General features: G+C 53.4%; 1 protein-coding gene across 1 annotated transcript in view; it reads right to left on the minus strand.

Annotated features, from left to right (window-relative positions):
* Window positions 1–7,133: 7,133 nt before the first annotated feature.
* Window positions 7,134–25,482, minus strand: part of MYH9 (myosin heavy chain 9) — a gene marked incomplete at its 5' end in the record, with an annotated part of 60,446 nt that continues 42,097 nt past the window's right edge. Inside the window, 19 exons of the mRNA XM_079714779.1 lie at window positions 7,134–8,680; window positions 9,958–10,130; window positions 10,236–10,344; window positions 10,986–11,194; window positions 11,474–11,597; window positions 11,684–11,772; window positions 12,994–13,122; window positions 14,190–14,351; window positions 14,652–14,864; window positions 15,020–15,232; window positions 16,568–16,816; window positions 17,938–18,090; window positions 18,332–18,436; window positions 18,661–18,867; window positions 20,103–20,247; window positions 20,916–21,128; window positions 21,915–22,086; window positions 24,027–24,150; window positions 24,843–24,980. Of these exons, the coding sequence (XP_079570905.1) occupies window positions 8,563–8,680; window positions 9,958–10,130; window positions 10,236–10,344; window positions 10,986–11,194; window positions 11,474–11,597; window positions 11,684–11,772; window positions 12,994–13,122; window positions 14,190–14,351; window positions 14,652–14,864; window positions 15,020–15,232; window positions 16,568–16,816; window positions 17,938–18,090; window positions 18,332–18,436; window positions 18,661–18,867; window positions 20,103–20,247; window positions 20,916–21,128; window positions 21,915–22,086; window positions 24,027–24,150; window positions 24,843–24,980 (3,045 nt within the window). The 3' untranslated portion in view covers window positions 7,134–8,562. The remainder of the gene's footprint in view (window positions 8,681–9,957; window positions 10,131–10,235; window positions 10,345–10,985; window positions 11,195–11,473; window positions 11,598–11,683; window positions 11,773–12,993; window positions 13,123–14,189; window positions 14,352–14,651; window positions 14,865–15,019; window positions 15,233–16,567; window positions 16,817–17,937; window positions 18,091–18,331; window positions 18,437–18,660; window positions 18,868–20,102; window positions 20,248–20,915; window positions 21,129–21,914; window positions 22,087–24,026; window positions 24,151–24,842; window positions 24,981–25,482) is intronic.

Raw genomic sequence — 25,482 nt, forward strand, 5'->3', positions numbered from 1 at the left:
CTATTGAGATGATCATATGGTTTTTATTCTTCAATTTGTTGATGTGGTATAGCACACTGATTGATTTGAAGATACTGAAAAATCCTTGCATGCCTGGGATAAATCTCACTTGATCATGGTGCATGATCCTTCTAATGTATCATTGGATTTGGTTTGCTAGTCTTTTGTTTAGGATTTTTGCATCTATGTTCATCAGTGATATTGACCTGTAATTTTCTTTTTTGGTGCTATCTTTGTCTGGTTTTGGTATCAGGATGATGGTAACCTCATAAAGTGAGTTTGGAAGTGTTCCTTCCTCTGCAATTTTTTGGAATAGTTTCAGAAGGATAGGTGTTATGGTGCCTCTAAACGTTTGGTAGAATTTACCTGTGAAGCCATCTGGTCCTGGACTTTTGTTTGTTGGGAATTTTAAAATTAGTGATTCAATTTCAGTTCTTGTAATTGATCTGTTCATATTTTCTATTTCTTCCCAGTTCAGTCTTGGGAGATTATACCTTTCTAAGAATTTGTCCATTTCTTCTTGGTTGTCCATTTTATTGGCATAGGTTGCTTGTAGTAGTCTCTTATGGTCCTTTGTATTTTTGTGGTGTTGGTTGTAACTTCTCCTTTTTGATTTCTGACTTTATTAATTTGATTTTGATTTAATTTGATTGATTTCCCTTTTTTTCTTGATGAGTCTGGCTAAAATAAAGGTTTATCAATTTTGTTTATCTTTTCCAAGAACCAGCTTTTAGTTTCATTGAACTTTTCTATTGTTTTTTTAGTATCTATTTCATTTATTTCTGCTCTGATCTTTATGATTTCTTTCCTTTTACTAACTTTTGAGTTTTGTTTGTTCTTCTCTCTGTAGCTGCTTTAGGTGTAAGGTTATTTATTTGAGACTTCTCTTGTTTCCTGAGGTAAATTTGTATATAAACTTCCCTCTGAGAACTTTTTGCTGTGACAACATTTTAAGTGGCATGCCAGGAGTAAAAAGAAAACCTTCCAACTCACAAATGTCAATTATATCTAGACAATTGCTGGGGGTGGGGAGGTGGGAAGGGGAGACAGGGGCAATATCCCCCTGAGAGTCTGCAAGCTATATTCTCACACCTTCTTGTTGCCTATGATGTGATGTGTCCTTAGGTTTTGGATCATCGTGTTTTCACTTTCATTTGTCTCTAGGTATTTTTTGATTTCCTCTTTGATTTCCTCAATGATCCATTGGTTGTTTTATAGCATATTGTTTAGCTTCCAGATGTTTGTGTTTTTGCAGTTTATTTCTTGTAGTTGATTTCTAATATCACAGCATTGTGATTGGAAAAGATGCTTGATATGATTTCAGTTTTCTTAAATTTACCAAGGCTTGCTTTGTGACCCAGCATGTGATCTATCCTGGAGAAAGTTGCATGAACACCTGAAAAGAATGTGTATTCTGCTGCTTTCAGATGGAATGCTCTATAAATATCAGTTAAGTCCGTCTGGTCTAATGTGTCATTTAAGGCCTGCGTTTCCTTATTAATTTTCTGTCAATGGATGATCTGTCCATTGGTGTAACTGGGGTGTCAAAGCCCCCCACTATTACTGTGTTACCGTCAATGTCTCCTTTTATGTCTGATAACATTTGCCTTACGTATTGAGGTGCTCCTTCTTGGGTGCGTATAAATTTACCATTGTTATATCTTCTTCTTGCATCGATCCCTTGATCATATGTAGTGTCCTTCTTTGTCTCTTGTAACAGTCTTTATTTTATTTTATTTTTTTTATTATTATTTTTTTTTCTGTACACGGGCCTCTCACTGCTGTGGCCTCTCCTGTTGCGGAGTACAGGCTCCAGATGCACAGGCCCAGCGGCCATGGCTCACGGGCCCAGCCGCTCCGCAGCATGTGGGATCCTCCCGGACCGGGGCACGAACCTGCATCCCCTGCATCGGCAGGCGGACTCTCAACCACTGCGCCACCAGGGAAGCCCTAACAGTCTTTATTTTAAAGTCTATTTTGGGACTCCCCTGGTGGTCCAGTGGTTAAGTATCTGCCTTCCAATGCAGGGGACGTGGGTTCGATCCCTGGTTGAGAAACTAAGATCCCACATGCTGCTGTGCAACTAAGCCCACATGCCACAACTAGAGAGAAGCCTGTGTGCCACAACAAAGAGCCCATGCACCACAACGAGAGATCCCACATGCTGCAATGAAGATCCCGTGTGCCACAACTAAAACCCGACACAGCCAATAAATAAATAAATAAAATTAAAAAAAAATAAAATAAAGTCTATTTTGTCTGATATAAGTATTGCTACTTCAGCTTTCTTTTGATTTCCATTTTCATGGAATACCTTTTTCCATCCCCTCACTTTCAGTCTGTATGTCTCTAGATCTGAAGTGGGTCTCTTGTAGACAGCATATATATGGGTCTTGTTTTTGTATCCATTCAGCCAGTCTATGTCTATTGGTTGGAGCGATTAATCTGTTTACATTTAAGGTAATTATCAATATGTATGTTCTTATTGCCATTTTGTTAATTGTTTTGGATTTGTTTTTATAGGTCTTTCTTTTCCTCTTTCCTCTTTCGTTCTCTTATGATTTGATAACTATCTTTAGTGTTGTGTTTGGATTCCTTTTTTGTGTGTATATCTATTATAGATTTTTGGTTTGTTGTTACCCTGAGGTTTTGGTATAGCATAAAATCATTTTAAGTTGCTGATCTCTTAATTTCAAATGCATTTTAAATATCCTGCATTTGTACTCTCCTCCTATCACGATTACTGGCTTTGATATCATATTTGTATGTGAATGATTTCCTACCTTTAATATATGTTTGCCTTTACTGGTGAGATTTTCCATTCATAATTTTCTTGTTTCTAGTTGTGGCCTTTTCTCTTCCGTTAGAAAAGTTCCTTTAGCATTTGTTGTAAAGATGGATTGTTGGTGCTGAATTCTTTTAGCTTTTTCTTGTCCGTAAAGCTTTTTATTTCTCCATCAAATCCAAACGAGAGTCTTGCTAGGAAGAGTATTCTTGGTTGTAGGTTTTTCCCTTTCATCACTTTAAATATATTGTGCCACTCCCATCTGGCCTGCAGAGTTTCTGCTGAAAAATCAGCTGATAGTCTTATGAGGATTCCCTTCTATATTATTTGTTGCTTTTCCCTTGTTGCTTTTAATATTTTCTCTTTGTCTTTCATTTTTGTCAATTTGATTACTACATGTCTCAGCGTGTTCCTCCTTGGCTTAATCCTGTATGGGACTCTATGCACTTCCTGAACTTGGGTGACTCTTTTCTTTCCCATGTTAGGGAAGTTTTCAGCTATTATCTCGTCAAATATTTTCTGAGGCCCTTTCTCCCTCTTCTCCTTCTGGGACCCCTCTAATGCAAATGTTGGTGCATGTGACATTGTCCCAGAGGTCTCTTAAACTGTCCTCATTTCTTTTCATTCTTTTTTCTTTATTTTGTTCCACAGCAGTGATTTCTACCACTCTGTCTTCCAGATTACCGATTCATTCTTTTGCCTCCTTTATTCTGCTATTGATTCCTTCTAGTATATTTTTCATTTCAGTTATTGTATTCTTCAACTCTGTTTGGTTTTTCTTTATCTTCCCTAAAAATTTCTTGTAACTTCTCGCTCTGTTCGTTCATTCTTTTCCCAAGTTCTTGGATCATCTTCACAATCATCACTCTGAACTCTTTCTCGGGTAGGTTGCCTATCTCCATGTCACTTAGTTCTTCTTCTGGGATTTTATCTTGTTCCTTCATGTGGAACATATTTCTTTGCTGTCTCATTTTGTTTAAATTTCTGTTTGTATTTTTATGTATGTAGTGGGTGAGTTAAGTTTCTTGACCTTGGAGAAGTGGCCCTCTATAGGGGATGCCCTCTGTGTCCCAGCAGTATACTCCCCTCTCATCACCCAAGGGCCAGGAACCAGCTGGTCCTAGGGTAGGTTCCGAGCGTGTATGTGCACTCAGTTCCACAGGCTGCAGGATTGTAGTTTCTTGCTTCTGGTGTCTGCCCCCGGGTGGGTGAGGCTGGTCTAGATCCTTGTGCAGGCTTCCTGGTGGGAGGCGTTGGTACCTGCCCACTGGTGAGTGGAGCTGGGTCTTGGCCCTCTGGTGAGCAGGGCTGTATCAAGGGGTGTGTCTAGAGATGGCTGTAGGCTCAGGAATTCCTTAGGTAGCCCATCTAAAGACAAGGTGGCTCTGTATTCATGCTCTATTTGCTGTTTGGCCTAAGGCGTCCCAGCACTGGGGTGAGGCCAGGTCTCGGGGCCAAGGACCCAAGATGTCTGCCTCCAGCCAGAGTTCAAGTAGGTGAACACTCCCTGCTATGTCCGCCACCAGATTTTATGACCCCAGAGAGAACCACAGCTGCCCCCGCCTCCCCAGGAGACCCTCCAAGACCAGCAGGTAGGTCTGGCCCAGGATCCTATGGAGTCACTGTCCTTGCCTTGAGTCCCAGTGCACGCCAGACCTTGTGGGCACCCTCCAAGAGTGGAGACTGTTTCCCTCAGTCCTGTGGAGCTCCTGCAATGAAGCCCCACTGGCCTTCAAAGCCAAACTATCTAGGGGCTCCTCCTCCCGATGACAGGTCCCTACGCTGGGGAGCCTGGCATGTGGCTCAGAGCTCTCGCTCCTGTGGGAGAACTTCTGCAATATAATTATTCTCCAGTTTGTGAGTCACCCACCCGGGTGAGATGGGATTTGATTATATCTCAAGTGCACCCCTTCTACTGTCTCATTGTGGTTTCTCCTTTATGTCTTTGGATGTATATTTTTTTGGTAGATTCCAGTCTTTTTTATTGACAGTTGTTCAGTAGTTAGTTGTGATATTTGGTGTGCTCATGAGGGGAAGTGAGCTCAAGGTCGTTCTATTTCACCACCTTGTCTCCCTTCCATCGGTTCATCGATTTTTAATTATCCATATGCCCGCCCTTTCATTTCCATTAGTAATCAAGATTTAACTGATAAACTAATTTTTAAAAACTGACTCTTCCGGGCTTCCCTGGTGGCGCAGTGGTTGAGAGTCCGCCTGCCGATGCTGGGGATGCGGGTTCGTGCCCCGGTCCGGGAAGATCCCACATGCCGCGGAGCGGCTGGGCCCGTGGGCCATGGCCGCTGAACCTGCGCATCTGGAGCCTGTGCTCCACAACGGGAAAGGCCACAACAGTGAGAGGCCTGCGTACCGCAAAAAAAACCCCCCAAAACAAAAAAAAACCTGACTCTTCCAATACCAAAAGTCACAGTGGTGTCACTGGCAAAGCCCACTCTGGTCCCCAGGAAAAATAAGATGGAATCTAGGTGATAAGTTCTACCCTCTTCTTTTGTGATTAGTCTAGTTTCACTTGCCTATAGATGGCCCTGTGCAGTGACCTGGCACCCACCACATTGGATTAACGTTCTCAGCACAGAACCACTGTGCCAGACACTTGCCAGCCATGTGCAGAAGCCAGCTTTTGTGTTCATAACCATAGTCTGGGTGGAAGATTTGGAATTGTTTGGAAAAATAAGCAACTGGTCAGAATTAGGGATGAGGAGGTCTCTAATGCTATCAGTCAAAGACCAGTGGGAAAGTTGACAGCACAGTGGACGCAAGTGAGGAGGTGAGCACATGCTGGGACCAAGGTGAACGGTCCACCTCAGGGGCCAGCAGTGTGGAGGGATGACCAAGAGTAATGAGAGAGAGGCTGGGAGGACGAGGGGCATTAGCAAGCTTTAGCCTCCACAGAGAGCACGTGAACAGCTGGACATGGAGCAAAGACCCCCTCCCTTCCACAGGGGACTTTGGAATCAGTAGCCCCTGGGCTCTCATGCTCATGCATGGTGGGTGGTCAGGCAACCCTGGTGACTGCACCCCCTTGGTGGGCAGAGGTTGGCACCTGGTCCAGTACTTCCCCTGCACAAGGTGAACAGTCAAGCCAGAGGACCTTAAGGAGGGGAGAACTGATATTTGTTGGGTCCTGTAGTGGGTTAAATGGATGCTCCCCCCCCAAAAACATGTATGTCCGTGACCTAATCTCTGCAACCTGTGAATGTGACCTTATGTGGGAAAGGGTGTTTGAAAATCCTTTAAGTTAAACATCTTGAGATCAACAATGATTACCTAAGTGGGCACTAAATCCAACTAGCATCCTTATAAGAGACACAGAGAGAGACAACAGAGTAGGGGGAGAAGGCCACGAAAAGACGGAGGCAGAGATTGGAGTGATGCAGCCACAAGCCAAGGAAGGCTGAAGACACCCAAGCTGGGAGAGGCGAGGAAGGCCCCCCGCCCAGAGCCTCTAAGGGAGTGTGGCCCTGCTGACAGGAAGCAGCACCCCAGACTCCAGCGCTGGCGCCCACCCGCCTCTCCCATCACCTCCTGCAGCTCCCTTCCCAGGGCCCGAAACTGCACCTGCTCGGAGGCTGGACGGGTTGGCTGCTGGAGGCCTTGTGGGTGCCCTGTCTAGGAGCCTGCAGCTCTCCTTAGCAATCGGGCCAGCCTCACAGTGGCCCCGAGGGCCCGCATGCAGACCTGCTGCCTGAGTCCACACCTTGAATCAAGTGGGCACCAAACCCCTTCTCTAAGGAGAGCCTTTTCCTGCCTCCCCTCCTGCCTGCAACTGCAAGGACATCTGTCTCCCCTGCCCTCGCACTCCCAGCGCCTGGCAAGGGGCCTGGACTATGCTCAGCCTTTGTTCAAAGAGTGAAGAAGGCAGGAACAAAGGCTCTGACAGTCCTGTGAAGAAGCCCTGCCCCAGCACCCACAGGCCTCGGCACCGACTCCCTCGTTCCCCCTTCTATGGCACCTGGGATGAATCTCCATAGGGTAGGCTTTGCATCGTCTGATGACTAAGAAAGCTTCTGGAAGTTAGCGCCTGGGCCTTGTATCTCTATCCCCCAGGCCAGCTCAGTGTCAATCACATAGTAGGTACCCAGTAATTGAAAGGAACCAAGACTTATGAGACACTCTTAGCATCCTTGGATCTGGCCAGCCTGCCTTTCTGCATGACTGCCACTCCCTACTGGAGCCTGTGCCCCAGTCGTGCTGCCTTCCTGGAAGCTTCTAGAAATTGCACAAAGTAGGTGCCTACTGCAGAAGCAAAGCACAGTCCCTTCCAGGTGGCCCAAGTACAGTCCCTTCTAGGCCACCTGCTCCGGCGCAGAGACACCCCCAGACACATGGCTCATAGCACAAGGTTCTCTTTATTGTGATGCTCAGTGGAAAACATCTGTAAACCAGCTCACTGTAGTGGTGACGGCTGCAACCATGCTAAGGCACTTTCATTATATAAAAAAAGGGCAGGGGTGGGAGTTCTGTTCACTCCTTTGTGACAGCAACTGGGACCTGAATTCAGAGCTTTTTAGGCATATGTAGCTTTTATATATCTTCATGATTTCTTGAGAGTTTGTTTCCTTAAAAAAAAAAATGCCTTCTTTGCCATAAGTAAGTCTAGATGCAGCATATACAAAACAGTTAGGAATACAGGGAAATTCAGCCACCAGTGTAGACCAGTGTAGGACAAGCTACTCTCTTCTAGACGTGGTTCCAAAGGAAAGGCAGTGATAAAGACTTGGAATTTTATCATTTATTACAGTTAGAGGGAGAAAAGACAACTTTTTTTTCTTTTAAAAATATCTGTGCAGATGGCAGAGTCTTAAATTATACTGAGTCAACGGTGCAGGTCAACCACCCTCGGGCCCCAGTCCTGGAGTAGGTTCGAGATCATCTGGCCCTTTCCACTGCTCTGGCTGTCAGGCTTGGGACAAGTCCCTTAACCATTAAATATATTTGGTCCTCAAGAGTGTTGGGAGAGGCCACTGCTGGCCTCTCCAGCTTGGCCCCTGGGCCCTGTCTTCTCAGCCCAGAAGCCCTGCTGCAGCAGGGGCGGGCTGCCCTCGGCAAAGGAAAGGGGTCATCATTGCACTTGAGACATTTCAGAATCAGGAAGGTGACAGTGGCGCCGCCCGACAGGGATGGGGAGGAATGCCCCTCCCTCCCCGCGCCAGCTTCCCGTGCCCTGCACAGAAGTGGACCCCCTGGGCCTGCTCATGCCAGACCACCCAGAGCCCACGGGAGTGGGGGGCCACTGGGGCAGAGGGTGTGAGGTCACCGCGTGTGATTGCCAACAGCAAAGAAGGGAGAGGGTGGCGGAGGCGGGGGAAGGTGACAACTCTTCTGGGGCGTCGGGCTAGCAAAACTCCTTAGTCTGAAGAAAAATAGATTCGTAAAAAACTCTCTTGCCCATCCCCGGAGGCCTGCCCTCCTCACCTCACCATCTTGTGCTTTTCGGCAAGGAAAGGGGGTGGGGCGATACTGCTGGTCGCTCTGTTCCCGGGCCAGGGCCCAGGACCCTGACTCTTTGGTATTAGATTCCGGGGGGCGGCGGGGAAGGTGGGAGGGGAGCAGGCTGCAGCAGAGGAAGCCGGAAGCCCTTCAAGGAGGCCTGGGGGGATGGGCGGGGAGGTGAGGCCTGAGGTCCCCTGGCCTGTGGGGACGAGGTGGGGTCACGGTCACAGCAGTCCCAGGAGGGAGGAGGGGTGCTGCAGGGGCTGGGAAGGGGAAGTGGAGTCGGTGCTGTCGTCCGTCTCGGGCAGCAGGAGAAGAAGAGGCTGTTACTCGGCAGCTTTGGCCTCAGCCCCGTCGGCTTTGCCGTCCACCTCCTCATCCGAGCAGTCGCCGGCACCTTTCCGGGCCATTCGGCGGGGCACGACAAACGGCAGGTCCCCACGCCTGGGGGCAGAGGCAGCGGTCAGCGGGGCTGGCCAAGTGGCCGCAGTACAGCTCATGTGTTTCAAAGTGACCTTTAGAAGGACACTAGCTCCTGACATCCCACGGGGAGAAGCGACGGCTGGGGGGCCTCCGGGGACACAGCCTCCAGCGGGGACAGGAGGGCTGCCCCCTCCTGCCCCCTTCCAGTCTGAAGCTTCCCACTTCCACCCAAAACACTAGCAAAAACCCATCAGGTAATGGGGGCTGATTCAAAGGAGGGAGGCACAAGAGCAGATGAAGCTGCCTCTGCAAAATGCCACCCTCTGACCACACTGAGTACCAAAAGGGTGAAACCAAGAGACACACAGTGACTGTGTACAGCACACAAAGACAGGCGTCTCCTTCCGGTCCCAGCTAAGGAAATCGATATCACACACCGACTAGACTGTCTGCTCTTGTTGCTTTTATGCTTTAAAAAAACGATCACTGGGAAAGGAGGTAAGCAGTGAGAATCTTGACCAAAAAGACCCTCTGCCTCAACCATTTCATGCTGCCTGAATGCGACACTCCTTTAGAATCGCCAAGCAGCCCTTTCCATTGGTTCAGAGTTAGAAGATGCCCGTATTCACCCAGCGCCTAAAGCTGTGCCAGGGACCAGCCAGGTTGCCTCCAGCAACTTCTGGTTGACAAAACCTGAAAACGTTCTCATCAGGTTTAACGCTGCAACAGGAACAGACTCTTCAGGCAGGAGGGGAAGAAATCACCTGGAGAGTTTATTTAAAAGGCCGGGCTAGGACTTCCCTGGTGGCACAGTGGTTGAGAATCCACCTGCCAATGTAGGGGACACGGGTTCAATCCCTGGTCCGGGAAGATCCCACATGCCGTGGAGCAACTAAGCCCGTGTGCCACAACTACTGAGCCCATGTGCCACAACTATTGAGCCCATAAGCCTAGAGCTGTGCTCTACAACAAGAGAAGCCACCGCACCATAACTAGAGAAAGCCCGCGCGCAGCAACAAAGACCCGGCACAGCCATAAATAAATAAATAAATAAATAAGTAAATTAAAAAAAAAAAAAAAAAGGCCGGGCTACAGCCCAGTAGGCAAGGAGAACGAGGAAGGGCTCTCTGAACAGCACTTTCTCGGCGTCATTAAGCACCTTGCTCACTGACATCTAGCTGAGAAAGGTGACCGAGTTTATAAGAGCCTCATTTTCCAAATTCTGCTCTTCAGGACAAACTAACTTTTTGAAGGAGAAAGGGTCCTGCGAAGGGGCGGGTGGGGCCGGCGGGGCTCACCTGAGCTTGTTCTTGAGGGAGCTGACCTCGCGGTTCATGGCATCCGCGGTCTCCGTGGCATCCTCCAGCTCGCGCTGCAGTTTCCGGCGGGAGGCGTTAGCCCGCTGGGCCTCTTCCTCGGCCTCCTCCAGCTGCCGCTTGAGCTGCTTCAGGCGGGTGGACGCCTTGTCCGCCTGCGGAGACGCGTGGCCAGGGGCCCCGGTCACGACCCCACATGCCTGTGGCCCGCCCCGCCCTCAGCCGCCAAGGGGCAGGGCCCCGCTCCGCCGCCAACACACCTGGTCCTTGTACTGCTCGGCGTTTCTCCGCTCATCATCCACCTGCAGCAACACATCCTTCAGCTTCTTCTCGGCCCGACGCACCTGCTTGCAAGCTGCCTGGCGCTCCCTGAAAGGCACGAACACAGAGGCTCAGGGGGGCACCCTCTTTCAGAAGGTCTGGCCGACAAATCCACAGGCTGGGCCACCCATTCCTGGGCCTCACTGGTACTTCCCCGATGCTAGGGTAGACCATCTTCACTGAACACTCTTATGAAGGCACTGGGATTAGCCCCATTTCACAGATAAGGAAACTGAGGTTAGGGGAAGGGAACTGACACATGTCAGAGAGCACATATAAAGCTAAGAAAAAGAGGACTTCCCTGGCGATCCAGTGGTTAAAGACCCTGCGCTTCCAGTGCAGGGGGCATGGGTTCAACCCCTGGTCAAGGGAACTAAGATCGCACATGCTGCTCAGTGCAGCCAAAGAAAAAGCTAGGAAAAAGGAAGATTGACCCTCATTACCCCCAAAGAAGTCTCAGTCTTGCTGAGCCCACAGATGGGCCCCACCTCTCTGATTCAGCCCTCAGAGAGTTATCAGGCTCCCCAACTTTAGAAGTGGGCTGTGGGTCCTATTTAAACTCCAAAAGCCCCAGCAAAAGGCCCCAAGGAAAGGGATGAGAGCCCCGTCAGGATGGGGGGTAACAGTCTCAGGGACGGGCACACAGAGGAGCCGGCAGACGGTGCCAGCGACAGGCGAGGGGCACCCACTTGGTCTCGTTGTCCAGCTGCTCCTCCAGCTGTGCGATCTTGGCCTCGAGGGCGGTGATGGAGGCCTTGTACCTGGACTTGACAGTGCCCTCCATCTCCTGCAGCTTGACCTTGAGCTCCTTGTTCTGGCGCTCCAGCTGCTGCCGCGCGTTCTCGTTCTTCTGGGCATGACTGCGCTCCAGGTTCAGATCGGTGTTGATCTGGTCGATCTGTGGGAAGAAGGGCTGGTGACCTTGGGGAAGGCGGGGATCCCAGCCGGGGGCAGAGGAGGGGCAGCTGGACCCTGCAGGGCCTCTGATCACTAGGCCTTCCCCCAAGAGGGAGCCACCCAGCGTGAAGGGTCCAGAAGCAGCTCAGCACCCGAGAGAGAGGAACCAAGGAGCCAGCACAGGCACCAGGACGTTATCCCCTAAGCGCCAGGGGGCAGCTGCCTCTGCCTCTGCCGCCGGGGAGGCCCTTGCGCGTCACCGAGGGGCCCTGCCGCTCACCTGCAGGTTGGCCTTCTTCAGCCTGTCGTTCACCAGCTCGGTGCTGCTCTGCTCTTCCTCCAGCTCCTCCTCCAGCTGCGCGATGCGGGCCTCCAGGCGCCGCTTCTCCTCCAGCGCCAGGGCACTGGGGAGTGGCGGAGGGAGGTGAGAGGGGCCGAACCAGAGCGGGGAACCCCGCACCCGCTCGCGCTCGCGCCCGCGCCAGCTCACCCTTTGCCGCTGCTGTTGGCCATCTCGTCGGCCAGCTCATCCCGCTCCTGCTGGGCCTGGCGCTTGGCACGCTCGGCAGCTGCCAGCTCCTGCCACGGGAACCGGAATGTGACCGGCCGGGGCTGCCCGCAGCCAACAGCCCTCCTCTGTTCCCGGCACTCTGAGCCCCTGGCCCCCTCTTCCCAAACCCCTTCCCAGGCCTGCCTCCTCCATGAAGCCTGTTCCCAGGAGCCCCTCTGAGGTCACAGCTTAGGCACCGTATGATTACACAGCCCCCATATCTAAGCGCTAAGAATTAAGCCAGGGCTTCCCTGGTGGTGCAGTGGTTAAGAATCCACCTGCCAGTTCAGGAGACACGGGTTCAAGCCCTGGTCCGGGAGGATCCCACATGCCGCAGAGCAGCTAAGCCCGTGCGCCACAGGTACTGAGCCTGCATTCAAGAGCCCGCGCACCGCAACTACTGAGCCCGCGCGCCGCAACTACTGAGCCCGCGTGCCGCAACTACTGAAGCCCGCGCACCTAGAGCCCGTGCTCCGCAACGAGAAGCCACTGCAATGAGAAGCCCACGCACCACAACAAAGAGTAGCCCCGGCTCGCCGCAACTAGAGAAAAGCCTGTGCACAGCAACAAAGACCCAACGCAGCCAAAAATAAATAAAAATAAATAAATAAATAAAATAAAAACTAAGCCAGGTGCCGGGGATGTTGCAATAAACAGAAAATCATCCTGGCCTGACAGGATGCTGGTCCCTCTACCTTCCAGGCAGACAGGAAGCAGGGGCGACAGGACAAAGACGTGAGTTAAGGCCACAGTGCGGGGCTCTGAAAGCCGGCAGGGGCAAGGGCTTCACCCTGAGGGTGAGGCGGCCTCACCAGAGACCCACGTGTGCACGAGGGTACAGCCACTCTGGTCAGGGTAGACAAGGAGAGCCTGGATGCCTGGCCCAGCTAGGAGCAACTGGGTAGCCAGCATCCTCAAGGCAGAAGACTGCCTAGAGCCTGGGGAACGCTTTCACAACCTGCCTCGTGTGAGGGACAAGGGCGCCGTAAGCCTCTGGGAGGGACCCCTCCTCCACAGGCAGCAAGTCACGGCATTCATGCGAGGGAGCCGACCCCAGGAGGTGACGATCACACACACGTTCTAATACACCAGGGAGCCTTACTACTTCATGAAACCCCGAGGGGCACTTCTTTCAGAAAGCAAGAACCACACCGGCCCATTGCTGGAGCTTGGCCCATTCTTCCAGGTCTGCCCGGGTGGCCCCGGCAGGTGGGTGGAGGCCCCGAGCGCCCTGCTTCGGCCCGGCCCACCTCCTGCAGCTGCATCATCTCGGCCTCCATGCTCTTCAGCTTCTTCTCGTTCTCCTTGGCCTGCGCCAGGATCTCCTCGCGGGAGGCGCGGGTGTCCTCCAGCTCCCGTACGCAGTCCTTCATCTGGGCCTGAGGGCAGGGAGGAGAGGCTTGGTGCCACCATCCCACTGCTCCCGTGTGCCCACACCCCCACACAGGGACGCCCTGCCAACGGGGACCGACGGCTGGGCCTCAGCCTGCGGCCACATTCAACCAAAAGAGTAAAGACAAAGCTTCCCTTTATTCTATACCATCTTTACACGCTTTTAACTGTTAGGATTTACAAAGCACACCTGCGGCAGCGTTAGTCCCTGGGTGGGTATTAGTCCAGCTATGTTTTTGTTTACTTTCTACCACCTCCTGTTGATTTGGATCCCGCGCTCTGGTGCCATCCCCACTGCTCCAGGTCAACGGCCACCTGCCAGGTTAGTCCCGGCAACATGGCGCGGTCATATGTCCTTTGTTCACTGGTGATTCATTTTAACTCTGAAGATCTTGGGAAATAGTTGTGTTTTTTTTCCCTTTTGCAGATAAATCCCAAATTGGGATTCCCCAGGCCAAAGGATACAACCCTTGCTGGGCGCGGCCAAGTGGCACCAGGTAGAGCGGCCACCGCAATGAGAGCACCTATGCCCTACGACCTCGCAAACACCAGCGTTTACACTCGTTCTTATTGTTACCGGTTTGCTGGATATGATGTGGCATCTCAGAGCTGGTTTTTTAAACTTATTATTCTTTCATTACTGATGAGGCCAAGTATGTGTTCTGTGCTCTGGGCTGCTTCTCTGAACCATCGGCTTGGAACCTTCCACCATTGTCCGTTAAGGCTGGGATGGGTCACGTCTGGTTTATTCAAGAAATCTGCCACTAAGTGACTATAACGCCGTTGCAGTTCTAGGTTTACACTTGCTTGTTTCTTTGTTTAAGGCACTCAAAGACAACAATCTTACTGCAAGTTTGCTTCTGACTAGTTTGTTTCTGCTCAGCTTCTGGGTTTCCATCTGTGAGATGGAGCTAAAAGCACCCAAGACCTTCTTCGGGGAGGGCAAGGTGGCACTTCCCAGCATTCATTGGCCACCCCACTAGTGTCCCAGCCCCGTGCTGAGCCCAGCGCTGCCACGTGCAGCCGGATCTGGTTTGGTCCAGCCTGAGCTCACCTGCAGCTTCCTCAGCTGTTTGATGGCTTCGTCCCGGTTCTTGTTGGCCGAGTCGATGTGGGCCTCCAGGTCCTTCAGGTCCATCTCCAGCTTCTTCCGAGCAGCCACAGCCATTGAGCGCTGCTTCTTCTCATCCTCCAGCTCAGCTTCCATCTCCCGCACCTGGGGAGATGCCGACGGCTCAGGAGGCCGGACGTACCCACAGACCCTGCCTCAGCTCACGGCCCAGGTGGGCTTGGCCCAGTCCCGTGGCGTCCATGGGGCATCCAGGGACAGGGAGGATTTCTGACCATAAAACCCTAGTAGAGGGGGTCACTGACCCCCAGGCAGAGGACTGGAATGTGAGGACGTGGAGGGCACAATCAGGGGACTCCCACAGTCCCGGCGGAAGGAGAAAGGAGCCCCAAGAACCCGGGGCTCCCTGCCCGCCTCTGCCCAAGGGAGCGGGAGGGCCGTCCGCACCTGTCTGACCAGCTGCTTCTTCTTCTCCTCGCTCTGCTCGTCGCGGCCCTGCAGGTCCCGCTCGAACTGGGCCTTCATGGCCTGCAGGTTCACCTCCAGCCGCAGCTTGGCATCCTCGGTGGCCTGCAGCTCGTCCTCCAGCTCCTCGAGCTGGGTCTTCATCTCCTCCACCTGCTGCTCCAGGGCCCGCTTGGACTTCTCCAGCTCATGGACCTGCCGCCGAGGGGACGCAGTCAGGAGCAGAGGGGCGCGAGGCCCCCAGGTCCCCAGCCTCAGTGTCCGTGAGCCCCTAATCCTTCGCGTCCTGAGGCCATCTCCCTCCCCCGCCACTCCCCGCCCCAGTGCCGGCCGTGGGCTCGGGGACTTACGCTCTTGCCGACGTCGTCCTTGGAGCTCATGAGGTCCTCCATCTCTGCGCGGAACTGCTTGTTGAGCCGCTCCAGCTCTGCCTTCTGCTCCACAGCCTCCTCCAGAGCCCGGGCCAGAGACAGTGCCTTGGTCTCCTTCTCCCGGGCCTCGGCCTCCGCCCGGTCGCGCTCCTCCGCGTACTTGGCAGAGATGGTCTTCTCCTCGGCCAGGAGCTGGGAGACAGGCGGGCACCATGAGGCTCGAGCAACCGGCTCTCAGAAAGAGCTCAGGGCCTGCTGGCCTCTGGCAGGTAAAGCATCTGGGCCCGAACTCCCTGGGGAAGGAGGGTCCCAGGGGCCAGGTCTGGGGGGAGGGGGACCAAGGAGAGCAGCGAGCCGGCTGCTTCCGACTGTGACACGTGCTGTGCGGTGTGTCCTCACGAGCAGACGAAGGCGGAGATGGCCTCTGCCACAACCCATTAGAGTCTGTGTAACTTTTATCACTTAGTAACCAAGGTTCTTTATGACACTCAGTGCCCCTTCCAGGAAAGCCCACAAGAAGTAAATATTTCACCCCAGGACCCGGAAAGCCCCTGGTTTTCCTGAATGACTGGTTGGCGTTTACCTTGAAAAGAATGTGAATCTGGCTGCTCGGAGGCGCGAATCCCTTGTGGCCCTCCTCCAAGGATGTGACGCATCTTTTCCCTGCGCTGGCCCACCCTGACCGTATCATCTTATTTTCCCCCCTTCCCCTTCCCTTTGCTTCAGCACCTCTTTATTCCATGGGCTTATTTCTTAAATGGGCCAGATGGGAAACGCTTTAGACTTTGCACGTGTGACTTCAGACTTTACGTAAACTGCTACGTTAGCACAAAAGCAGCTGTAGTGACAGCTGTGCTCAATATCTCTGTCCACAACAGGCAGTGGGCGCCCTTGGCCAGTTTGCCGACCCCTGCTTTATTCCATTTTTCTATCCCACCCCACTGTCTGCGTCTCGGTAAGCTGCCTCAGATCTCCTGGAGTAAACAAGAGTTATGAACGTATAAAGAAAAATTCTAATTAGAGAAGATTCGAAAAACATAAAAAACCAAGAAAGGGGAGGGCTTCCCTGGTGGCGCAGTGGTTGAGAGTCTGCCTGACGATGTAGGGGACGCAGGTTCGTGCCCCAGTCTGGGAAGATCCCACATGCAGCGGAGCGGCTGGGCCCGTGAGCCATGGCCGTTGAGCCTGCGTGTCCGGAGCCTGTGCTCCGCAACGGGAGAGGCCACAACGATGAGAGGCCCACGTACCGCAAAAAAAAAAAAAAAAAAAAAAAAGAAAGAAAAAAAGAAAGGGGAAAAGTTGCTCCCAAACCTATCATGTGAAGACACCCAGTTCTGAGCGCTCTCTTTCTAGGCGCCTCAACGAGCTGGAATCCAGGAGGGCCCTCTGAGCGCCTGCCCCTCAGGGCCTCCTCTCGAGCTGGGTGACGGTGACCCTGGGCCGGGCTGACGGACAGAGGCCCCTGCCCGAGGCAGGGTGTCTGCAGAGGGGAGGACGTGAGGCGGTGGCAGCACCAACAACACCCACCTGGTCGAACTTCTTCTGCTTCTTCTCCAGGTTGGAGACGCTCTGCCGCTGGTGGTCCAGGTCCACGAGCAGGTCGTCCAGCTCCTGCTGCAGCCTCGTCTTGGTCTTCTCCAGCTTGTCATAAGCGGCCACCTTCTCCTCGTAGCGCTGGCTCAGCCCCTCCAGGTCCTTCTGGAGCTTCCTCTTGGCCTCCTCGGCCGTCTCCAGGCACCCCACGCCGTCCTCCATCTTCTTCCTCATGTCGGTGACCTGGGCGGGAGCAAGGGGTAAGGAGGCACCCAGCACAGCACCTGCTCGGGTAACATGGCCGCACCTGGGACAGCTGGGAGCTGGTCTGCCACCCGCCAGCGGAGGAATGGGGCGCCAACCCAGTTACGGAGACGGCTCCCCCAACCACTTCCCGCTCCCTCTGGGGCCAGGGAAATGGAGCTTCTGCAGAGGGCAGGTGCCTAGCGCATGGAGCCCAGGGGAGGCGGACACCACAGGTCAGCTTGGGAAGGCCTCTCAGTCGTGACCTGCACCAGCCGCTCGTACCAAGACGGAGGCCTACAGTGGGAAGCGTCCTCCCCTCCCCTCCCCTCCTCTCTCCCAGGCAGCAGCCTGGTGCCCCCTGCCTGCAGGCATCCGTCTCGCAGTCCCCTCCTTGCATCTGGACACACAGCTGCCACCGTGCACACACTCCCTACCGCCACCCAGTTGTGGAACTGACCCTGCACCCTCCCCGACCTGCTGCAGATCTTCTGGCACGTTTAAGTCCTAAGACAGGATCCGGAAGAGGGCCCTTGGTCTATCTTCGGCCCCAGACCCTTTCAGAGTCTAGAGAAGACTATGACCTCCTTCTCATAATGAGGTTTTAACATGCATGAAGCAAAATACGTAGGATTACCAAGAAACCAATATAGAAAAGTGCAGTTGTTGGGTATTTTTTAAGACTGTGGTTCAGTAACCATCGTGCTTCTTTATCAGCACAGCAGATAGCAGGCTCCCGAGTAGCTAGGAGCACGATGACCTTCCCAAAGCCTGGCCTCAGTTCGGACACGATGACCAGTGGTTTCTACTGAACAGGCCACTGGCACTGCTAGGGCCACGGCTTGTTGCCTACATTCATAACAGAAGAAAATGCTGAAGGCCAGCTGGAGATGGGTGAAATGAAGATGTACGTCTCCTCCACCCAAGTTCATGGGTTCCTAAATTCTCCTTGGGGACCCCAGGCATGAGCCCTGGTCTGGGGAGGGCAGGAGCTCCCCCAAGGGAAGGTGTCCAGCTTGGGGAGGCCTGGGTGGACCCAGCGGCAGGGCTGTGCTCTGGAGTCCAGGTGGGCGCCCCGCCAGAAGCTCCCAGGGGTGTCTTGCAGGGAGCCAGCTCCGAACCTGGGCGTGGAGGGTGGCGATCTGCTTCTCGAGGTTCCGCTTGGCCTCCTCCTCCTCCTCCAGCTGCTCCTTTAAGGAGTTCTTCTCATCCTCCACCTGCTTCAGCTTGGTGCTCAGACTCAGCTTCTGCCGGTTCTCCTCCTGCAGGAGCTCCTACTCAGAGAACAAGGAGGGCAGGGGCTCAGGACCCGCAGCGTCAGAGCCTTGCGGTCCCCATACCCTTGGGGGAAGGCGGGAGCAGTCCCTCGGATTCAGGGGGCAGCCAGCAAAGACCTGGCAAGGAGCCGGGAGGACGCAGAGAGCCCGCGGATGCAGGGGAGGATGCTCTGAGACAAAGACCCAGAAGCCTGGCAGCTAATGCCGTGCGGGCACAGGGACCCGTCGCCGCCCTTACCTGCGTGTCCTGCAGCTGTGACTCCAGAGCGGAGAAGTCCTTGGTGAGCTTGCTGGACTTGCTGTCCGACTGGGTGAGAAGACCCGTCACATTGTCCAGCTCGACCTGCGCACGGACGGGAGACAAAGCCCTGTGAGATCGACCACGACTGCTTGGGCCCCACCTCGGCTCTCTCGGCCATGCTGGACCTGAGTCACAGGCTGAACCCCAGAGGCCTCGCAGATTGAGCCAGGTTGCGGAGACAGAGAGAGAGAGAGAGAGAGAGAGAGAGAAGAGCGGGAGCTCTGGCGATGTGGGCCGGGACCCAGGAGATCCGGCAGAGGCCTCACCTGCAGCTTGGAGACCCTGTCGGCCAGCTCCGTGCGCACGCGCTCCCCTTCAGTGAACTTGACCTGCAGCTCCTGAAGCTGGGCCTCCACCTTCTTGCGCTTGTGCTCGGAGTCCCCCTTACCCTGAAGCAGCACCTTCACCTCGTTGGCCAGCTCCCCTCGCTCATTCTCCAGGGTCTGCTTGGCCTTCTCGAGGTTGGCTTTCACCTGGCAGCGGGGAGAAAAGCGAAGACGTGAAAGGGGGCACCTGTGACGTGAGGCTGGTCTTTCTAACATCGTCCAAGATCCGGCGGATCCAGAACCAGAATCGGCTGCCTTTGCAGCAAAAACGACACTGGGCAAGTCCAGGGGATGACGAGCTGGCAAGGGCCCCAGACTCGGAAGGCTCGGGCCTGATGTGAACTCAGCACCCAGCTGGGGCCGGACACCCGGCACGTGGGCTCCCCCAGCTCTCAAACCATCCCTGCCCGGCCTCCTGCACGGGCTTCAGGGAGCATCCAAGGGCAAGATGTCATCATTGCTGATGTTAAGATTTTAGCTATTATTATAGGATGAAGGAAATTGTAATTGTTCGTAGTTAAGACTTCCAGGAAAGCCTCTTGAAAATTTGATGTTCAAAGTAGCACAGTAATGTTCTTCCAAACAACATAAAAGCCGAGTTTACAGAATAAACACAACAATCCCAATCTAGTCCGTACCGAGCCGGCCACGGCATCACGGGCAAGTTCAAGGGTAAACTGGACCCAGCGTGAACGCAAAGTCACTGTGGGTGAAAACAGCTAAAGGACCAGGCAAGGCTTCAACCTGCCCAGAACCAGGTGGAAATTGAAGGTAGACAGGTAGACAAGGCAGGTTTCTGAAAATATTGTACAGGTTGCCATGTGGAAGAGCCTCTGCCTTCTCAGGCTGCCACCAAGGGTGGCCGTGAGCTGGAAGCCACGGGATGCAGGACTGGTCTTGTTCAGGAACTGCCCGGCCACAGCTGCCTGGCTGAGAAACCATTTGGGGTCAACATCCCCAGGGTTCTCCCACGAAGACTCCAGCTGACCACCTGTTGGGGGTGTTCTAGAGAAGGGACGGGCTTCAGAAAAGAGGACCCCGATGGCCCTCTGAAACTCAGTTTTAGAGTCGCTCCAATTCCATGAAATTTTCTGGTCTGTCAGGTTGATGAACAAGATAATGATGATAATGAGAATAAATGATTCTTGAACAACTTACGGAGCCCTTACTACCTAAGTGCCTCACGTGTTACCAACTCCAACTCTCACATTAATTGTATGAGACGGGCTATCATCTGCCTCCCTTACAGATGGGGAAACTGAGGAACAGAGGGACCTATAGCCCCAAGTCACACAGCCACGAAGGGCTGGAGCCTAGACTCTGCAAGGGCCCCCTGACAGTGGCAGAGCCTCATGGAGCCAGTCCTGGGGAGGCCCACGCACCCGCTTCGTCTGCTCCAGCTGCTCCGCCAGTTCCTCCACGGCCTGCGAGTGCTTCTGTCTCATCTCCTGGATCTGGGCCTCGTGGGTCTTTGCCTCCTCCTCAAGGGTCTTCTTCAGGATGTTCACTTCCTGTTCACGTTTGGACCTGGACAGAGAAACGCCCTCAGGAGGGAGGCCAGGGATCCAGGAGCGATGCTGCCCTGGGGCTCTTCTGTGGCAGCAGAGAGCACCCGGCAAGGGGTGCTGGCCACCCCAGGCAGCTTTCTGCCCACTGGCCTCTCTCCGCGGCCATCCATCCTACAGCCCAGGCTCACAGACACACTTTTTTTTTTTTTTTAAATGTATTGTAGGCTTTTTATGTAAGGAATTGGATTTTATTCTAAATACGAGGAGCCAGGAGTGAGTTATAAGCAGATTAATTAAATTAATTAATTAATTAATTTGGCTGCACCATGCAGCATGCAGGATCTTCACCCCCCAACCAGGGATCGAACTCGTGCCCCCTGCAGCGGAAGCGCAGCATCCTAACCACCGGACTGCAAGGGAATTCCCCACAGACACACTTTGTAGAGGCTTCTGTAGCCTTTCAGCTTTAAAGCCCACGCTTGCCTCACCCCAACTCCAAGTCAATTTCTTCTACTCTAGGGAGAAGGTGCTGAGGAACCATCAGCTTCCGAGCTCCCTGCTCCATGACAACAGGCCACTGTGTGTATGCAGAGACTTGGGGTCCACCCCTCCCAGGCCACGGCCTCCCCTTCCCTGCACCACCACCCTTATCCCTCAGTGACTGGGGCAGTCGGTCCCAAGACACACCTGAGCTCCTGCTGGGCAGCCGTGGAATCCAGAGTGTCCTCCAACTCTGTTTTCAGAGCCTCCAGCTCTTCCCCGAGGTCCCGTTTCTGCTTCTCAGCTTTATTCCTAGCAGCACGCTCAGACTCCAGGTCTTCTTGGAGTTCAGAAATCTGAGATTCCAGCTCCCGGATCTTCTTTAGGGCCATGTTCTTCTGGGCGGCTTCCTCTTCCACTCTGCCAAAGAGAGCAACAACATCAGGATGAGGTCACGGTCACCTACGGAGAGCAGAGTCTGTAGAAAAGGCTTTAGAGAGGTGCAGCCAAAGCCACTTCTGGCAGTCATAATCATGGCCCTCAGGAGCTCTTCTCAGCAAAAACATCTGACGCATCCAGAAGACTTAGCGTTATTCCACTTTGAGAATTCAAAAACCTCACAGAAGAATCATTTCATTTTCCAAATTAAGATTCAGTCCTTTAAACATTAAAAAAAAAAATGAAATGTTAACTGAAAAAAAAAGGGAAATAAAATGCTACAGTCCATGATTACAGCAACTAAGTAGAAATACAAATGTGCTCTGACTTTGGGTGATAATGATGTGTCAGTGAACTTTCATGAATTGTAACAAATGTATCACTGTTGTGGGGGAGGTTGCTAATGAGGGAGGCTGTTCACGTGGGGACTTGGGAATTCGCTGTAACTTCTGCTCAATTTTGTTATCGATCTAAATATGCCTGGAAAAATAAAATCTATTCTTAAAAAGCATGCCTGTAGCCACGAAATTTTAAAAAGGAAAGGAAAGAATTGCTATGATTGGATGACTAGGGTTGTGGATGATTTTTGGGGGGATAACAAATGACAGAGAAGCCTTAGACTGCACTTTTAGTGAATAGAAAATGTTTTGTCATTAATTGGCTTCCAAGACAACAGCGGAGCACGTGCCCGCAGTTCACTGATGCACCGAGAACCACAGCAGGGAGCACACTGAGAGTGCGGGCACTGGCTGATGCTCTGGCCCTCACCTGGCCAGGGCAGCCTGGAGCTCCTCCTCTTTCTTGGCCAGCTGCATCTTGAGCTCAGCAATCTGAGCCTGCAGCTCGGCGATCTGGTCGCTGAGGTCCGTGGAGTCTCCCTCGAGCTTCCGGCGGGTCTTCTCCAGCTCCTGGCGCTGCTTCTCCTCTCTTCGCAGGCGCTCTGAGAAGGAAGAATGGAGAGTTGCGAACAGACCCCTCTGTGGCTACAGATCTGTCTTTGTCTTCAAATCTTACATAAAATGCCAAACATTTATTACAAAATATCTGTGCTGTTTAAATGATCATGATTCACACTCATACCCAACTCCTGCATGAAGGGAAAGAACGTCACCATAAGCTTCCAAGTCCTTGTCTCTCCAACCCCACCCACTGACCCTTCCTACCAAGGGAACTATTCCCCCAAAGTTCATGTTTACAGTTCCCTCGTTTCCCTTTGAGGCTCCACCATGTCTGCCTCCCTAAAAATTATAACGTTTAGTCTCGCATGAATCTGAACTTACATTAGGGATGTGTCCTATATGAATTCTATGGAGACGGTACAGTGGGGCCAGAGTCCAATGGGCTTTACAACTCCTGTTATGACGTCACCTAGGTGATGTCCTTACTTTTCTGTGCCTCATCTGAGTAGTGAGGCTATAAGACAAGCTACTTCCTTAGGCTGTTGGGAGGCTCAAATGTGTTGGTATCTGAAAGCACCTGGAACCATGCCTGCCCATAGTGTGCGCAGTAAGGGCTGGCGACTTTTATTCCTCATCTTACCTTTGTCGCTCAACATTAAAATCTTGAGATTTAGCAACTTAACTGTCACTGTAATCGATCCATTTGGACTTCTGTCTGTGTATTTCACCATGTGAACACACCACAACTTATCTGTCTATCCTACAGCTGACGGGCACTTGTAGGATAGAAGGGCACAGCCTCCAGCTGTGTGCCCTCCTGAGCCACGATGCTGGGAGCGTTCTTGCCCATGACTCCCAACGTACATGGACAAGAGGGATGGGTTGCAGGCAAAGCTTCAACCTCACTAGGCACTGGCAGATTGTTCTCCGAAACTGTCTACCAATTTATACTCCCACTGGCAGCGTGTGTGTGTTCTGACTGTTCTACATCTTTGGCAACACTTGTTAGTGTCAAACTTCCACGTCTGCCAATCCAGCAGGCCTGCTGCTCCAAGACCTCCTGGATGATGGAGTCTTTCAGACTATTCCCAGGTGAAGAGATCTGTGTCAGGACATCTCTTCCCCTTGACAGCCTGAACACCTTAACCCAGGAGGGGGCAAGAAACCAAGCTGGGAAAATTCTCCTAGCGACCAGCCCAGATGGTTTCAGCCCTACGTCCACTGGGCACTGACAACTGCCCTGCACACCGGGCTGCCCCACATCTCCCCAGAGGGAGCAGTGGTTTCTGGCTGGAGCTCAGAGCCCCCCCGGTAGTCTGGGCTCCTCTTGCCCCCTGTTCCACTCCTCTCAAGGGGCAGGGGGACAAGGGGTCCCCAGACAGCACAGACCTGGGCTTGTGCCATCCTCCTAGCCACCACAGATCCCAGGGCACAGAGAGACGGAGGCATGATTTGTCTCCTTGCCCCACGTGAAGCAATGGCCTCTCGCGGTACCTGCCCGGCATCTTACAACACACACAGCATATCCATGCGCGTTACTTAGTTCAGTCCTCACACTCACCCTTTCGCCGTGTCCCCTGAGAGGTAAGAGAAACTCAAGCTCACGGAGATTAATAGGTACAAGATGACACAGCTAGTAAGTGGCAGAGCCGCAGTCAAACCTAGAAGCTCCTAGGAAGTCTCAGAAGCTTGTGAAACGCATGGTGTGCAACACGAGAGAAACGCCAGAGCTCAATTTTCAACACTCATCACTTGGGGGAGCGTCCCTCCCAACCAGTGCCTGGGGGTCCAGACTCCACAGGGAGCGGGCGCTGACCCCCATGTCTCGAGGGCAGCGGCCGGATACCACAGACCCCAGCCTCGCCTGCACAGAGCGAGTGGGAGACCCGGCCGGCACTCCAGCTCCTGGCAGCGAGGCCCAGGCTGGGCCCCCGAGCAGGGGACACTCCAGAGATCCCGAGTCCTGCCGCCACCCGCTTACCCTCCAGGTCGGTGATCATTGCCTCGTGCTTGTTCTTGAGCTTGGCCAGGCTCTTAGATTTCTCCTCCTCTTCCATGAGGTTGGTGGTGAACTCGGCTATTCTGTCTTCCAGAAGCTTCTTCTCCTGGGGAGCGAGGGTGGGTCAGAGCTTAAAGTCAGTTGAGCACAGAACACGTCAGCTCTCCTCAAGGCACGACTCGCCCAGACATTGAGGACTGAATGGCAGGGCAGGGCCTTAAACACCTGGTCAAGCTCATTAGGATTTCCTAGATCAAAGGAGTCATTGTGAAAGGTCACTAGCTCCCCTGCAATAGCTGGGTAAGCCTCCTTAGGACCCAAAAAGGAGGTGCCCAAGCCCTTCCTGGGCCTGCGTCACCCCTTTCTGCTCAGGTGAGAAGAGCCGCCAGGTGACAGTGAGTGTCAGCGAGGGAATTCAGGGCAGGCAGGATGGCGCCACCTTCTCCATGCCTTCGACCTCCCCCTTGCTCACCCCCTAAAGTGCCCCTGCTCTTCTCACTTCCTGCTTTGTGTGGCCACCAGTGGAGTCCTAATCCCACAGCAGCGGCCACACAGCCAGCGTAACTCCCCACACATCACAGGGTCCCGGGCAGCTGTCCTGCCCTGTCAACCTGGTCACCCCCGTCCTCTGGAGATGGAGGTCAGCATCCTGATCTTGTCCCTCCTTCTCTAACTTGATTCCCAGCTGTTATCTGTCGCCAGGCGGACGCTGACAGGGACCCCAGCCGCAGCCCTGAGCCTGGAGCCGCTGCCCCAGCTGCTCGCCCCCGTGCCCCGACTGCCGAGCTGCCGCCCCACCTTGGCCAGCTTGCAGTTCTGGTCCTCCAGGATGATCTGGTCCTCCTCCAGCTTCTTCAGCTTGGCTTCAGTGGTCACCTTCTCTAGCTGAAGCTTCTGCCGGGCACCCTCCTCTTCCTCCAGCTGTTCCTCCAGCTCCTAACGGGAAGCCGGGGCGATGCCTGAGCAACTGGGATGCGGCCCGGCCCCCACGTGTGTGGTCATGTATTTAAAACTGGGGTGCGGGGACAAGAACCCCAGTCTAATCGCGGGGTCACGTGTTCCAAGGGGCCTGGTCCAGCAAGCATCCACCCTCCGCTCCTCAGACCAGCCAGAGCCAGGACGGAGGAGGGGAATTAAATTGGCTTCGACGCTCAGTGGGGCAGTGCTAACAGGCACCTGACACGTAAGTGTCAGAAATAACCACCCAGGGAATTCCCAGGTGCTCCAGTGGTTAAGACTCCGAGCGCTTACTGCCAACGGGCCCGGGTTCAATCCCCGGTCAGGGAACTAAGATCCCACAAGCCGCGCGGCACAGCCGTAAAAAAAAAAAAAAAAAAAAAAAAGCCCCAAAGAGAGCACGTCTCCAAGGCTGCCCCCGGGACAAAGGCTGTCCTCCCATGGCACTCGTGGCGCCCCTGCTCCCCACGCAGCCCACCCC

This window comes from Hyperoodon ampullatus (assembly GCF_949752795.1).
Source record: "Hyperoodon ampullatus genome assembly, chromosome: 11".
In the NCBI taxonomy this organism is placed as follows: domain Eukaryota; kingdom Metazoa; phylum Chordata; class Mammalia; order Artiodactyla; family Ziphiidae; genus Hyperoodon; species Hyperoodon ampullatus.